The 14,730-nt window shown below is 33.1% G+C and overlaps 1 protein-coding gene across 1 annotated transcript in view; it reads left to right on the top strand.

The window, feature by feature from the left end:
- The window catches only part of Eml5 (EMAP like 5), a 194,718-nt gene that overhangs the window by 152,648 nt on the left and 27,340 nt on the right, over positions 1–14,730 (top strand). The window contains exons 28-32 of the mRNA XM_048799527.1: positions 769–945; positions 5,540–5,741; positions 7,090–7,216; positions 10,006–10,020; positions 12,292–12,300. Coding sequence (XP_048655484.1) covers positions 769–945; positions 5,540–5,741; positions 7,090–7,216; positions 10,006–10,020; positions 12,292–12,300 — 530 coding nt within the window. The remainder of the gene's footprint in view (positions 1–768; positions 946–5,539; positions 5,742–7,089; positions 7,217–10,005; positions 10,021–12,291; positions 12,301–14,730) is intronic.

The following is a 14,730-nucleotide window of genomic DNA, read 5'->3' as shown; positions in this document are numbered from 1 at the left end:
GTGATTCTGCAATCTGTATTTGGGGTAAAATTGGGAGTTCAAAACCCACTTGAATCAAATGTATGAAATATGATATGTCAAGAGCTTTGTAATGTTTTGAACAACCAATAAAAAAAAAAAAGAAATGAGGGTTAGTGAGTGCTTTAACAAGAAGTCCTTGGAGGATTTTCCAGTGTGAAAGTATGAAGCCTCAGACCAAAAGTGATGAAATCAGCATCAAAGTTGAATCTGTGTTTGTCTTATGGAAACCAGTGAGATATGTTGTGATGTATGTGTATACCTGTTATAATTTAGATACTAGGTGTACCCTAAAAGCTCATGTGTGAGTCAATGCAAGAATGGTTAGAGGTGAAATGATTGGGTTATGAAAGGCTAAAGGAATCAGTTCATTAATACACTTGAATAGATTAATTGAGTGGTAACTGTAGGCACATAGAGTGTGGCTGGAGGAGGTAGGCCACTGGGGCACTGGTTTTGAACCTCAGTACCACATAAATGTAAAATACAGATATTGTATCCACCTAAAACTTAAAAATAAATATTTTTTTAAAAAGAACACATACTAAATATATAATAAGGACTTCCTGAATAATATTATATTAAATTTTTTCTGCAAGAACTAGTAGACTGAGAATCTATAAAACCAAGCCAACTAATGATTTGTTTTTCTATTAATATTTAATTTCACTTGTGACATGTAATAACAAAGATGAATGTTCAGATTTTGGTTGTCAATTTAGATATTACACAGTAATTTTCTCTTTTTAGGTAGAAAAAATTAGTTGGGCATCATGGACAAGTGTGCTTGGTCTATGCTGTGAGGGAATTTGGCCAGTAATTGGAGAAGTCACAGATGTAACTGCCTCTTGCCTCACCAGTGACAGAATGGTCCTAGCTACAGGCGATGATTTGGGATTCGTGAAGTTATTTAAATATCCTGCTAAAGTATGTATTTTTCTTTAACTTTCCTAATGATCATAATTATGAAAACGATTAAGATAATGTTCCTTCATAGTATTTCATCCTATTGTAATAGGAATAATACATGTGTAAAATGTAATGTTATAACACAAAAGGTTCAGAATTATGTTTCCTATTCTTGGAACCATATTATTTTTATCTAGAATAAGTATTATAATCTATGATTCTGTGCCTGAAGTTATATATTATATTTTACAGATTTTTTTAGTATTGAATAATGTAAATTTCCTTTTTAAAAACCCATTCCTTTTATTCCCAATATTAAATTAAGCTATTTAACTATTTTCATTATTTATAAATAAATAAACAAAAGGTCCATCAATAACTAAAAAAGAAATTTTAAAAAAGAGACTAATATAAACTATATGTATGGCTTTTAAAGAGACAATGTTTTAACCAAATACTAAATACTAAATACCCCCATAAAATTAAAATAAACAACAGTGATTTAATGTGATTAATGATGTTTTATTGAAACCAAACTATACAGATTCTTTGGAGCTCTCTGTGTCTATGTTATGTTATGTGATTGCTCAATTCTTATTTCACTTTCCCATATTCAAACTACTGCAAAATGTTAGGCTTCTGTTTAGCACAAAAGTAAAATTTATGTACCAAAGCCAATAAACGCCTGCCTGCTTACCTTCTCTTCCTCCCTCCCTCTATTGCTTCCTCCCTCCCTTCTTTCTACTGGTCATTGAACCCAGCGCACTCTACCCCACTGAGCTACATCCCCAGCCCTTTTTATTTTTCATTTTGAAATGAGTCTTGTTAAATTGCCCAGGCTGGGCTTTCTACTTCAGCCTCCTGAGGAGCTGGGATTACAAGTATGCACTACCATGCCCACTTCAGATGTATTTATTTCTTAATTCACATAAATTAAGCTATATATTATAATCTAGCACCAACAAGAACATAAACATAAATTTGAAATAATGCATCAAATCATTTTGATATTCAGTTCATTTTTAAAATTTTATTATTATTTTTTATTTATATATAACAGCAGAATGTATTACAATTCTTATCACATAATATATACCACAATTTTTCATATCTATGGTTGTATACAAAGTATATTCACACCAATTCATTTCTTCATACATGTACTTTGGATAATAATGATCATCACATTCCACCATCGTTTCTAACCCCATGCCCCCTCCCTACCCCTCCAACCCTTCTGCCCTATCTAGAGTTCGTCTGTTGCTTCCATGCTCCCTCTCCCTATTCCACTATGAATCAGCTTCCTTATATCAAAGAAAACATTCAGCATTTGGTTATTTGGGATTGGCTAAATTCACTTAGCATTCATTAACTTCCCGACTCCATCCATTTACCTGCAAATGCCATGATCTTATTCTCTTTTATTGCTGAGTAATATTCCATTGTGTATATATGCCACATTTTTTAAATCCATCTATTGAAGGGCACTTAGTTTGGTTCCATAGTTGAGCTGTTGTGAATTGTGCTGCTACAAACATTGATGTGGCTGTGTCCCTGCAGTATGCTGTTTTTAAGACCTTTGAGTATAGACCGAGGAGAGGGATAGCTGGGTCAAATGGTGGTTCCATTCCCAATATTCCAAGAAATCTCCATACTGCTTTCCATATTGGCTGCACCAATTTGCAGTCCCAACAGCTATGTATGAGTGTACCCTTTTCTCCATATCCTCGCCAACGCTTATTGTTGTTTGTCTTCATAATAGCTGCTATTCTGACTGGAGTGATCTATGCTAAGCCCCAGGCCAACATCATTCTAAATGGAGAAAAATTGAAGACATTCCCTCTAAAAACTGGAACAAGACAGGGATGCCCTCTTTTATCACTTCTATTTAACATAATTATTTTTGTAAGAGAGAGAGAATTTTTTATTTTTTATTTTTTTAGTTTTCGGTGGACACAACATCTTTATTTTTTTATTTTTATGTGGTGCTGAGGATCGAACCCAGCGCCCGCATATGCCAGGCAAGTGCGCTACCGCTTGAGCCACATCCCCAGCCCTTAACATAATTCTTGAAACACTGGCCAGAGCAATTAGACACACGAAAGAAATTAAAGGGCTACACATAGGAAAAGAAGAACTCGAATTAGCACTATTTGCTGATGATATGATTCTATACCTAGAATACCCTAAAAGTTCCACCAGAAAACTTCTAGAACTGGTAAATGAATTCAGCAAAATAGCAGGATATAAAATCAACACCCATAAATCAAAGGCATTTCTGTATACCAGTGATAAATCCACAGAAATGGAAACAAGGAAAACCATCCCATTTTCAATAGCCTCAAAAAAATAAAAATAAAATACTTAGGAATCAACTTAACGAAAGAGGTGAAAGATCTATATAATGAAAATTCCAGAACCCTAAAGAAAGAAGTCAAAGAAGACCTTAGGAGATGGAAAGATCTACCTTGCTCTTGGATAGGCAGAATTAATATTATTAAAATGACCATACTTCCAAAAGCACTATACAGTTTTAATGCAATTCTGATCAAAATCTCAATGACATTCCTCATAGAAATAGAAAAAGCAATCATGAAATTCATCTGGAAAAATAAGAGACCCAGAATAGCTAAAGCAATCATTAGCAGGAAGAATGAAGCAGGTGGCCTCACTATACCAGACCTTAACCTATACTACAGAGCAATAGTAACAAAAATGACATGGTATTGGCACCAAAACAGACTGGTAGACCAATGGTACAGAATAGAGGACACAGAGAGTAACCCTCAAAATTACATTAATTTATATTAGACAAAGGTGCCAAGAACATGCATTGGAGAAAAGATAGCCTTTTCAACAGATGGTGCTGGGAAAACTGGAAATCCATATGCAACAAAATGAAATTAAACCCCTATCTCTCACCATGCATAAAACTCAACTCAAAATGGATCAAGGACTTAGGAATAAAACCAGGGACCCTGCGTCTAATAGAAGAAAAAGTAGGCCCTAATCTCCATCATGTGGGATTAGGCCCCAACTTCCTTAATAAGACTCCTATAGAGCAAAAATTAAAATGAAGAAGCAATAAATGGGATGGACTCAAACTAAAAAGTTTCTTCTCAGCAAAAGAAACAATCTGTGAGGTGAATGGACAGCTTATATCTTGGGAGCAAATCTTTACCGCTCACACATCAGATAGAGCACTAATCTCTAGGATATATAAAGAATTCAAAAAGTTAAACACCAAAAAAACAAATAACCCAATCAATAAATGGGCCAAGGACATGAACAGACACTTCTCAGAAGATGATGAACAATCAGTCAACAAATACATGAAAAAACATTCATCATCGAGATATTAGAGAAACTCAATTCATTATGATACTCTGTTCATAACACCCATATTATTTTTTGTAGATCAGCACTGAAATGAAGACACAGGCTTAAAACTCATAGGAGGGCTGAGGTTCTGGCTTAATGGTAGAGCCAGCATGCGTGAGGCACCACATAAAAATAAATAAATGAAGATATTGTGTTCATTTACAACTAAAAATATTTTAAAAATAAAAACCTCCAGGGAAACTCAGATATTCAAAAACACTACATAGAGCCTACTTTAGATACATATATGAGCTAGAACCTTAGTAGATTAAGAACATTCTATTGGGCTGGGGATGTGGCTCAAGCGGTAGCGCGCTCGCCTGGCATGCGTGCGGCCCGGGTTCGATCCTCAGCACCACATACACACAAAGATGTTGTGTCCACCGAAAATTAAACAATAAAAATAAATAAAAAAATTATTTTAAAAAAAAAAAAAAAAGAACATTCTATTAAGACAGTTATCAGTCAGAAACTTCATTCCAGCATTCCGAATGATGTAGATCCTTTAGGAATAAGTTTAGGATACTGGTCTACAGATTCCTTCCTTCTTCACCCCAATGCTAATAAATCTACATAACAATTATTTTTAATACATATATTTCTCCATATAATATACTGTATTAACTATATTGTTACTCCATTGAACAGTTGAGGTATTTAAATTTTACTGCTATAAGTAAATAATATGATAAGTATTTTTCACATACGTAGCATGTTCTTAGCATAGATATCCAAAAGGCAGATTAGTGAGACAAAAGTACAAACAGGATCTGTGTATTTATCTTAGTGATAGAGTACTTGGCTAGCATGTGCAAGCCCTGGGTTTGATTCTCAGCAGTGCCAAATATATGTATGTATTTTTTTAATGCTTTTAATGCGGTATACCACATTGGTTTCCAAAAAAGTTAATTGTACTAGCAATGTGTGAAACTACTAGTTTCATCCTGTCCTCACCAGGTTTGGGAATTGTTACTCTTATTTAATTGGTTAAATATTAAAGTATTTAATTGGTTAAAACATTTTCTCTTTAGCACACTTGTTATTTTTTTATTCTAGGGTATTTCAATATTTTCTTGTGTTTTTATTTATGTTGCATTTGGAATGACTGATTTCAAAACATATATTAAGGAAAATTAAATATAACTAAAAATATAATTAGTTCAGAAATATAATTACAATTTTTCAAATAATGAAACTTCTCAGAAAAAGTTTGCATTTTTATTATCTCTAGGGAAAATTTGGAAAATTTAAGAGGTATGTGGCCCATAGCACACATGTCACAAATGTTCGCTGGACTTATGATGACAGCATGTTGGTGACCCTAGGAGGTGCAGATATGTCTTTAATGGTATGGACAAATGAGATGGAAAGTTATCGAGAAAGAAGGCCTTGTGATAGTGAGGAATCTGATGTAGATTCTGAAGAAGGTGGAGGTATGTCATTTAAAACATTTTAACAGAAACATATAAAAAATACAGCACTGATTTAAACTATAGAATTTAAAGTAATAATAATACTTTAATAACTGTGGTATTGGGGCTGGGGATGTGGCTCAAGTGGTAGCACGCTCGCCTAGCATGCGTGAGGCACTGGGTTCAATTCTCAGCACCACATAAAAATAAAATAAAGATATTGTGTCCACCTAAAAACTAAAAAATGAATATTTAAAAAATAATTGTGGTATTGGTGTTTTTGGTTAGTTTTATACAAAAATTGGCTTTATAATTCAAGAATAGCAGACTGGCAAGTATTAATACTTAGCTATTCTTCATCTACAAATGTAAGACAACCATACTTTAAATAAATACTATTAAAATGAATTTTATATATTTGAACTTTATATTTTAAAACATTTTTCTTAATGTACTAATAATACTAGCTCATTATATAAAATATATTTTGCAATAAAGAATAAACACAGACTTTATAATTCAACCACTCAAACCACTCAAAGTTAATCTCTGTAAACATTTGGGGTTTATCCTAAGGTATATGTGCATTTGTATACATAATTTTTTTAACATGAACTTGTAGCTTTTTTTTTTTTTTTTTCCTTTTTGGTACTGGGGATTGAACCCAAGGGCACTTCACTTTAACATTAACCTACATCCCCAACCATTTTTATTGATTATTTTGGTTTTTTTTGTTTTTTTTATACCAGGGATTGAACTCAGGGGCTCTTAACCACTGAGACATCCCCAGACCTTTTTTTAATTTTATTTAGAAATAGGGTGGAACTAAGTTTCTTAGAACCTCAATAAGTTGCTGAGGCTGGCTTTGAATTTGGAATCCTGCTGCCTCAGCCTCCCCAGCAGCTGGATTTACAGATGTGTGCCACTGCACCCAGCTTTATTTATTATTTTGAGACAGACTCTGATGAATTACTAAGGATCTTGATAAGTTAAAGAGTCTAGCCTCAAATTTGTGATCCTCCTGCCTCAGCCTCCCATGTTGCTGGGATTATAGGTATGCATCATTGCACATGGCCTATAGCTTGCTATTATCTCTTAGTGATACTTAAAAAACATCATTATGTGGCTGGGGATATGGCTAAGTGGTAGAATGCTATGCCTAGCTTGCATGAGGCCCTGGGTTTGATCCCCAGCACTAAAAAATATATTTATATATAAAATATTTTACTACTTAATTTTTGCTGGATGCATATTCCATAATTTGATTATGGCACAATTTACTTGACATTGGACATCATTATATCTAAATTACAAGATCACAATTGATCTCAGTTATCACTTAAAGAATAACTTTATATTTTGATGGTAGGCTATGATAGTGATGTTACAAGGGAGAATGAAATTACTTATACCGTCAGAGCCTTATCAACAAATATTCGCCCAATGTTTGGAACCAAGCCTCATTTGCAACAGAAAGAACCTTCAGCTGATGAGAGGTAACAATAAAGTTTAAAATTAAATGAAAGAAAAGATACTTGTATTAAAATTAAATTTGTTATTTAACTAAATGTGTTTCCTACAAATATTAAATATCAGTGATATTCTTGCTTTATTTGGTTGCCAGAACTCTTACAAAATGTTTGTCCTTAAATACTTTTTTAAAAATATTTTTTAGTTGTCAATGGACCTTTATTTTATTTATTGATATGTGGTGCTGAGAATCAAACCCATTGTCTCACACATGCTAGGCAAGCACTCTGCCACTGAGCCACAACCCAGCCCCCTTAAATACTTTATGGTGGTAACAGTGTCTTTTCAAGTAGTTTGGAGAATGTTGCCATATATGTAGAAAGTTTATATGATTAAAGTAACCTTTTACTTGCCAAGTGTGTTAAATATATTTGATGACATTGGGGAAGATAATAAAATTGAATCCAGTGCCCAGAACCTTGTAGGAAGCATGTGTGCAGAGACATGGCCTTTTTTTAAATGGCCCATCTATCAACATGCCCTTAATTGAGGGTTGACAACATTTCAAAAATTTTTCAAAAAATGGCAGGTTGAAGTATAGCTTGTTTTTAAAGGGAATTATTGATCTTGGTTTAGAATCAGTAAATTAAAAATAAGGATATATACACAGAAGTTTTATTGGAAAATAACTTTTAAATAATGTCTCTGAGCTAGATGAGCTAGATGAGAGAAACTGTGAACCTAATGGTTTTTAAATCAAAGATGGAAAGCAGTAAAGAGACATATGAGGGCTGGGAACGTAGCCCACTTGTCTAGCGCATATGAGGCCCTGGGTTCCATCCCCAGGAATGCCCACCCCCCCACACACACACACACAAAAGGCAATATGGCATGGACTTCAAAAGTGGAGAGGTTTTAAGAAATGATAAAGGAATAGATTATCAGAAACAGAAGTGAGAAATGAAGGAGTGAAAGCTGAGAACATCAGTGACTTCTGAAGAAAGCTGTGACAAGGAAAATATTATTATAAGAAACTAGTAAGAGTATTTGAGGGAAAAACTAAAAATGAAACCTATGAATTTAATATTCAGGGAAAGGGATAAAGTAAAAGGCATGTGATGTACCTTAATGATGGGGGAGAGGACAACTAGAGATTTTGATGAGCTGACTAATCCCAGCATCCCAGGAAGTCTAGGTGCAATGTTGAGGCTATGACACCTTCTAAGCTCCTATTCAAGGTACTCAGTTTGCTGTAGGATACCTCAGATAACTGTACGGGGAGGTCAGGAAAAGGTAGAGAGTAATCATTTTGTTATGCATAAAGAGGCAAAGTATAAAAGAATGTGTAGGAATGTTATCATGACAAAATCTAAATACTTGTATAAAATTCTAGATAGAAGCAGCTGGGTAGAAAGAGCATCACACAATGCAAAGGACATGGATTTTGGAGCCAGACAATTGGGCTAACATACTCATTTTTATCATTTACCAGTTATATAACCTTGAAAAGTCTTCATTCTTTCTGAACCTCAGTTTCCTAAGTGGCAAAATGAGCACTATAATTCCTCATTTATGGATTATTTCAAGGTTGATATGAAATAATATACATCAATCATTAAGATAGTAGGTCTTCACCAATGGCATCCTCACCTTGGAATGAAATACAGAGTAACCTGAGGAGATAGTTAAATACTGAAACACTGTTTTTCTTTGTTTTTTAATTAAATATTCACAAAGTAATGAGCACTATGTATTTCTTTATTAATTAGAGGAATACATATAAATATGTAAATGTGAATGTTCTTAAGTAGAATATTGCAGAATAATGCTTACTACTATTACTTAATGAAAACCAAACATCCCAAGTAATGAGAAGTGAGAAGTGTTTTATAGGGAGGAAGAACTGTAGACATTCTCATAAATCTCTTCCATATGTTCTGTTGATTTTTTTAAAAGAAAAAAATTATTAGAGAAGTTTGGTATGTGACCTAATTTGAATCTGTATGCCATCATTCCTGGTAAAACACTTCAATTTAAATTTCCTTCCTCAGTGCTGAAATGACCACATTCTGACTGGTGGAAATTATTTTCCTGTTCCTGAAGAATGAGTAACACTGTTGTAACTGTAATCAGCAAAGATTTTTGAAGTTAAATTTTTTACAGATTACTTTTTGAAATTGTTTCACATTTTGTTCTCAATTTTTTTTTACAAAGTCAGTTCTGCTAAATTCTCATAAAAATGATGAGACAGAGATCATTAATGTAATCACAAGAGAAGTTGTTCTTACAAAATGATAGAATCAAAGGGGATAAAAAGTAAGACATATTTCTTTGGGCCATTTTTTAATATATTACTAAGGAGATAATACAGTCTATGTAAATAATTTTCAGTACTTTAAATAAAATCTATTATTGTCATCAAATGTGAAACAAAACATTTTTAAATGATTAAAACAAACACATATCAAATACCTTATCTTCTTTAATGGAAATTGTTTTGATGACAACTAATAACTTCTCTGGTTGATATTTCTGTAGATTTTTTTTCTCTAAGTAATTTTAATAATTTTGTTTTTTTTTCTTTTATTAAATGTTTTTGTAGCAAATCTTATCTATCTAAAGTAATTCATTTTGGTCAAATTCCCAATATTTTTAATAAAAACATTCAAAATAATGTGACATAAAATTTAGGCATTTTTGTATTTCCTTATGTTTCTATTGATATGTTACTTTTACTATATTTACTAAACTGCTATAATTATTCCTTATACTTTTCATGTGTTTCCCTTCTTTTTTCCTTTAATTCCTTTCAAAGGCAGGGTATAGTAAGGTAAGTGTTTTATGAAAGAACAGTTTTCACTCAAATATTTACTCTTCATTCTATTTTGATCTTTATAGTATTTTCCCTATGAACTAATTAACTATATTTGTCAATAAACAATTAAAAAATGAAATAGGACAAATCCAACAAGGGAGTTATATTTTTAGATACAGTAAATGGTTGGTATTATGAAGGTCTTCATTGTGATTATTTAGTTTTACAATAATGTTCTATATAACTTTACATTTTCCTTAACTTTCAGAGGCTCATAAAAAAACAGCTATACATATTTATCAGTGAGAGATTATTCAGTTTATAAATCTGTTATCTTCATTTAATAAACATTTACTCTACCCTTTAAAATAGGATAATATAGTATATTTGTATATTTAATAAAATGGCCTGAATAAGACAGACTCAGGGGGTGCTTTTATAGCTACCTTCAGTGAGATGAAAATGTCCTCAGAGAGCTTCTGAAATGGGACATTATAGAAATTAATAGTCAAATTTTAGAAGTAAAGAAATTAACACTAGAAAAATGTTGGGAGATAAGGATGAAAACAGTAGATTTGAGATCAGATTATACATACTCACAAATAGTAGGCACTCCTGAATATTTGATGGCATGAATTAATTATCTGTGAAATTCTGTGTTTTAAGCAAGGTAATGTGCAAAGATGAGTTCAGAGTATGATACACCCTTTAAGGAGGCCCACATAGTCTTATATTATTTTGACAGCAATGAAGTATACAGATCTAGCCTCATACATACCCTAGCTTCATCAGTATCAATCTCTGCATTGAAGGGGATACTGAGAGTTGACAGTGGTGTAGTAGAAAACACATGATGAAAGAAAGTTGGGAGGCCACTAAATATGAAGAATAATCTGTGGATCACTTATTTCAAAACAAGAAATTAAGTAGAGATATAATTGCTGTCATACACCCTGTCACAAGCAGGATTCATGCACTTTAGTTGACCATTTGTCATGAGTGCTTATAAAGCCATGTTCTAAATGTGTAAAGAAGACTCCTGATTTCAGAGAGAGGGTGGATGAAATGACTTCCAATTCTGTTACAGTTATTACACTATTAAGGGAAGTTTAAAAAAATATTTACTAGAAAAATCCCAAATCCAGCGTGGTCCTGAGTTATTCATTCTTTTTGTGTGAATTTGCTGACTGGGGAAATCTCTTAGCTCAAAATAAGGGGCTCCTCAGGCAGTTTCTTTCAAAGAAGTTCCAGTGCTACCAGCCCTTTAAGTTGGTTAAGATTTTATTCCCATTTTTTTATATTTATTTTTTAGTAGTAGTTGGATACAATATCTTTATTTTATGTATTTACCCTTTTATGTCGTGCTGAGGACCAAACCCAGGGCCTTGTGCGTGCTTCTAGGCAAGCACTCTACCACTGAGCCACCATCCCAGCCCTTTATTTCCCATTTTAAGAACAAAAATAAGCTTAAATGTTTTGTTTGAAAGTCATATTATACAATCTGAATAAGAAAAAAAATAAGAGAGCTGGGGGTTGTGTTTCAGTGGTAAAGCTCTTGCCTCAAACATGTGAGGCACTGGGTTTGATCCTCAGCGCCACATAAAAATAAATAATTGTTACACAAAATTACATATAAGAGTTTGTGAGGGGAAAGGGGGGAAAAAAAAACAAGGGAGAGAATTAAACAACAGCAGATGGGGTAGAGAGGGAAGATGAGAGGGAAGGGGAGGGGGGATAGTAGGGGATAGGAAAGGTAGCAGAATACAACAGTCACTAATATGGTATTATGTAAAAATGTGGATGTGTAACCGATGTGATTCTGCAACTTGTATTTGGGGTAAAAAATGGGAGTTCATAACCCACTTGAATCAAATGTATGGAAGATGATATGTCATGAGCTGTGTAATGTTTTGAACAACCAATAAAAATAAATAAATAAATAAATAAATAAATAAATAAATAAATAAATAAATAAATAAATAAATAAACAAACAAAATAAGGATATTTAAAAAAAAAATAAGAATGGCAAGCTTTAAAGTTTATAACATAGAACATGTTGCATTCTACTTTTTCACCTTTCTTCTGATTTCCCTGCCATTAATGTCATAACTGAATCTTATTATGCAGTAATAAAATTGAAGCAACAGGCCTTTCATATAATCAGAAGAGTTTATCTTCATTAAATTGATTTTAAAAACTTTACTACTTTAGGTATTTTATGAGTGTTTTAAAATCAAATTTGTGTTGTAATCTTTTTCCTTTTTTTTTAATCTGCTGCTGAAAAGAGGTTCCAGGTAATCTTCTCTTTGTCATGCTCACAAGGCCTGATTTTTTGTTTTTATCATCTTTTATATGTAGCATTAATGAGCTCAAGTTCTTGGTGTTCTTTACCTCTATTCATAGTTTTCCACATTTTTCCCCTTTGGAACTAATATCCCTGAAATGAATAGAATCTTTTGAGGTGCAGAGCAAGTACAGGGATTGAACTTGGGGGCACTCTACCACTGAGCCATATCCCCAGCCCTATTGTATTTTATTTAGAGACAGGGTCTCACTGAGTTGCTTAGCGCCTCACTTTATGAGGCTGGCTTTGAACTCTCAATCTTCCTGCCTCAGCCTCCTAAGCTACTGGGATTACAGGCATGCACCACCACACCCAGCTTAGAATCTTAATTATTGGTTTTACACTATATCAGTAACTACTAAAACTTGATCCATTCAACTCGTATAATTTTACAAGTGGTTTACAGTATTACATGCTAATGTAATAAGCATTAAAATATGCTTAATTGTTCTGAAGGGTTGCATAGATGAATTATCTGTTTATTGTTTGAATTAACAACTAAAGCTGTCATACTAACATTGAATAAAGTTCACCAACAGAATTGACTTAGAAGAAAAAACCAAAGTTCCTATCTACTAGATCCTAATAGAAGTAGTTTTAAATATTTTATTTTATGAAGGTTTGAAACCAAAATTTCTGTGATAATTTGTAAAGTTGTTTATATATTCCTTATAAGGGCATTTACTTTTTATGATACCAATTAGTTATGCTTATATATTCTGCATGCTGTTTCACTTTACATATGAAAATCTCCATTTGTTTTATATTATGTGTAAAATATAACACTTCACTTTCTTTTTTTAATTGTATAGCTTGACAATTTTGAAATGCAAATGTATTTGAAAATATTTTATTTTAGGAGACTTATTTATAAATTTTGGAATTTTTTTCCATAAGAAAGTTAATTTGCATTATTTTCTGATTTGGTTGTTAACAATTTGATTTTTTTTTTTTAATTTGATGTACTGGGAATTGAATTTATGTGTGCCAGGCAAGAGCACTCTGAGCTACATCCCAGCCCTTTTTATGTTTTGAGATAGGGTTTTGCTAAGTTGCCCAGGCTGGCCTTAAACTTGCTATCCTCCTGCCTCAGCCTTCCAAGTAACTGGGATTTTAGGCATTGGCCATCATGTTCAGCTACAAATTGAATATTAAAATTTGGAGAGGGTTTGATGCATGATTGATTTAGATGCAGTATGCAGCTTATTAAATTTATTTGAATAATTGAACCAACTTGAAGATGGTTATGCAAATTATTCTGTAGCACTGGATACATGGTAGAAGATGCCTTTAGTAAACCAAGTGGACCAAATGTTAGCTCCCTCTTGTGGCCATGAGGTATGAATTGGACTCTTCCCCCCCCACCCCCACCCCGCCATGCTTTTCAGGAGGGAGCCTCATTGGAAATATCATTATATAAAAATTGAAATTTTAAAATAAAACATTAGTTATCAAAAATAAATATTTGTAAAATGGTCATTTGAGATAACAATAATAGACTAAATAGAAAATTAAAGAGTTGACATGCCTGTTAGTACTAGGATATTATAAATAGATTCTGAGCTTTACAGGGGGATAGATTTGAAAGCTACTATGTAGAGAATGTTAATAAATGTTTGGTGAATAGAGAAGAGGAGTAGTTGGAAGCAGTGGTAATAGTAATTGCCTTTTTTTTAGTCTTTTGTTTGTTTATTTTAATGTGGTGCTGAGGATCAAACTCAGTGCCTCACATGTGCTAGGCAAGCGCTCTGCCACTGAGCCACAACCCTGGTAATTGCCTTTTACATAATGTTATGTGGTTTGCAATGCTTTGTGACTCTAAAAAGTCTTCCTTGAATAAGTGATGACAATGCAGTAGCCAAAAGTAAAGACTTTGGGAAGCAGAGAAAGCGAAGGGCGTGGAGGAGGAGTAATGAGTACAAGTTTAGACTCAAATGTGATTTATGTTGCCAACAATATAAAAACATAACATTATAGAAACATAATTAAATTTGCTGGGCACAGTAATCACAGTTCATTGGGAGGCTAAGGCAGGACGATTGCAAATTTGAGGCCATTCCAGGCAATTTAGTGAGTACCTTATCTCAAAAAAATAAATAAATAAAAAGGACTGGGAATGTAGCTCAGTGGTAGAGGATGAGGCCCTGGGTTTAATCCCCAGCACTGGCAAATATATAAATAAATGAATACATATATATATCTAAATATATTTCAAGAGATTGAGGCAGGAGAATTGCAAATTCAAGGCTAGCCTCAGCATGCTAATGATATCCTTCCTCAAGAAGAAAAAAAAAGTGGGCAGTGGGTGCTGGGTCTGTAACTCAGTGGTAAAGCACCTCTGAGTTCAACCCCTAGTACTATAAAAAGAAAAAAAAAAAAA

The sequence above is a fragment of the Marmota marmota genome, unplaced genomic scaffold, assembly GCF_001458135.2.
Source record: "Marmota marmota marmota unplaced genomic scaffold, marMar, whole genome shotgun sequence".
NCBI lineage: Eukaryota > Metazoa > Chordata > Mammalia > Rodentia > Sciuridae > Marmota > Marmota marmota.
Note: the sequence above shows the minus strand (reverse complement) of the source record. Positions and strands in the feature narration are given on the sequence as shown.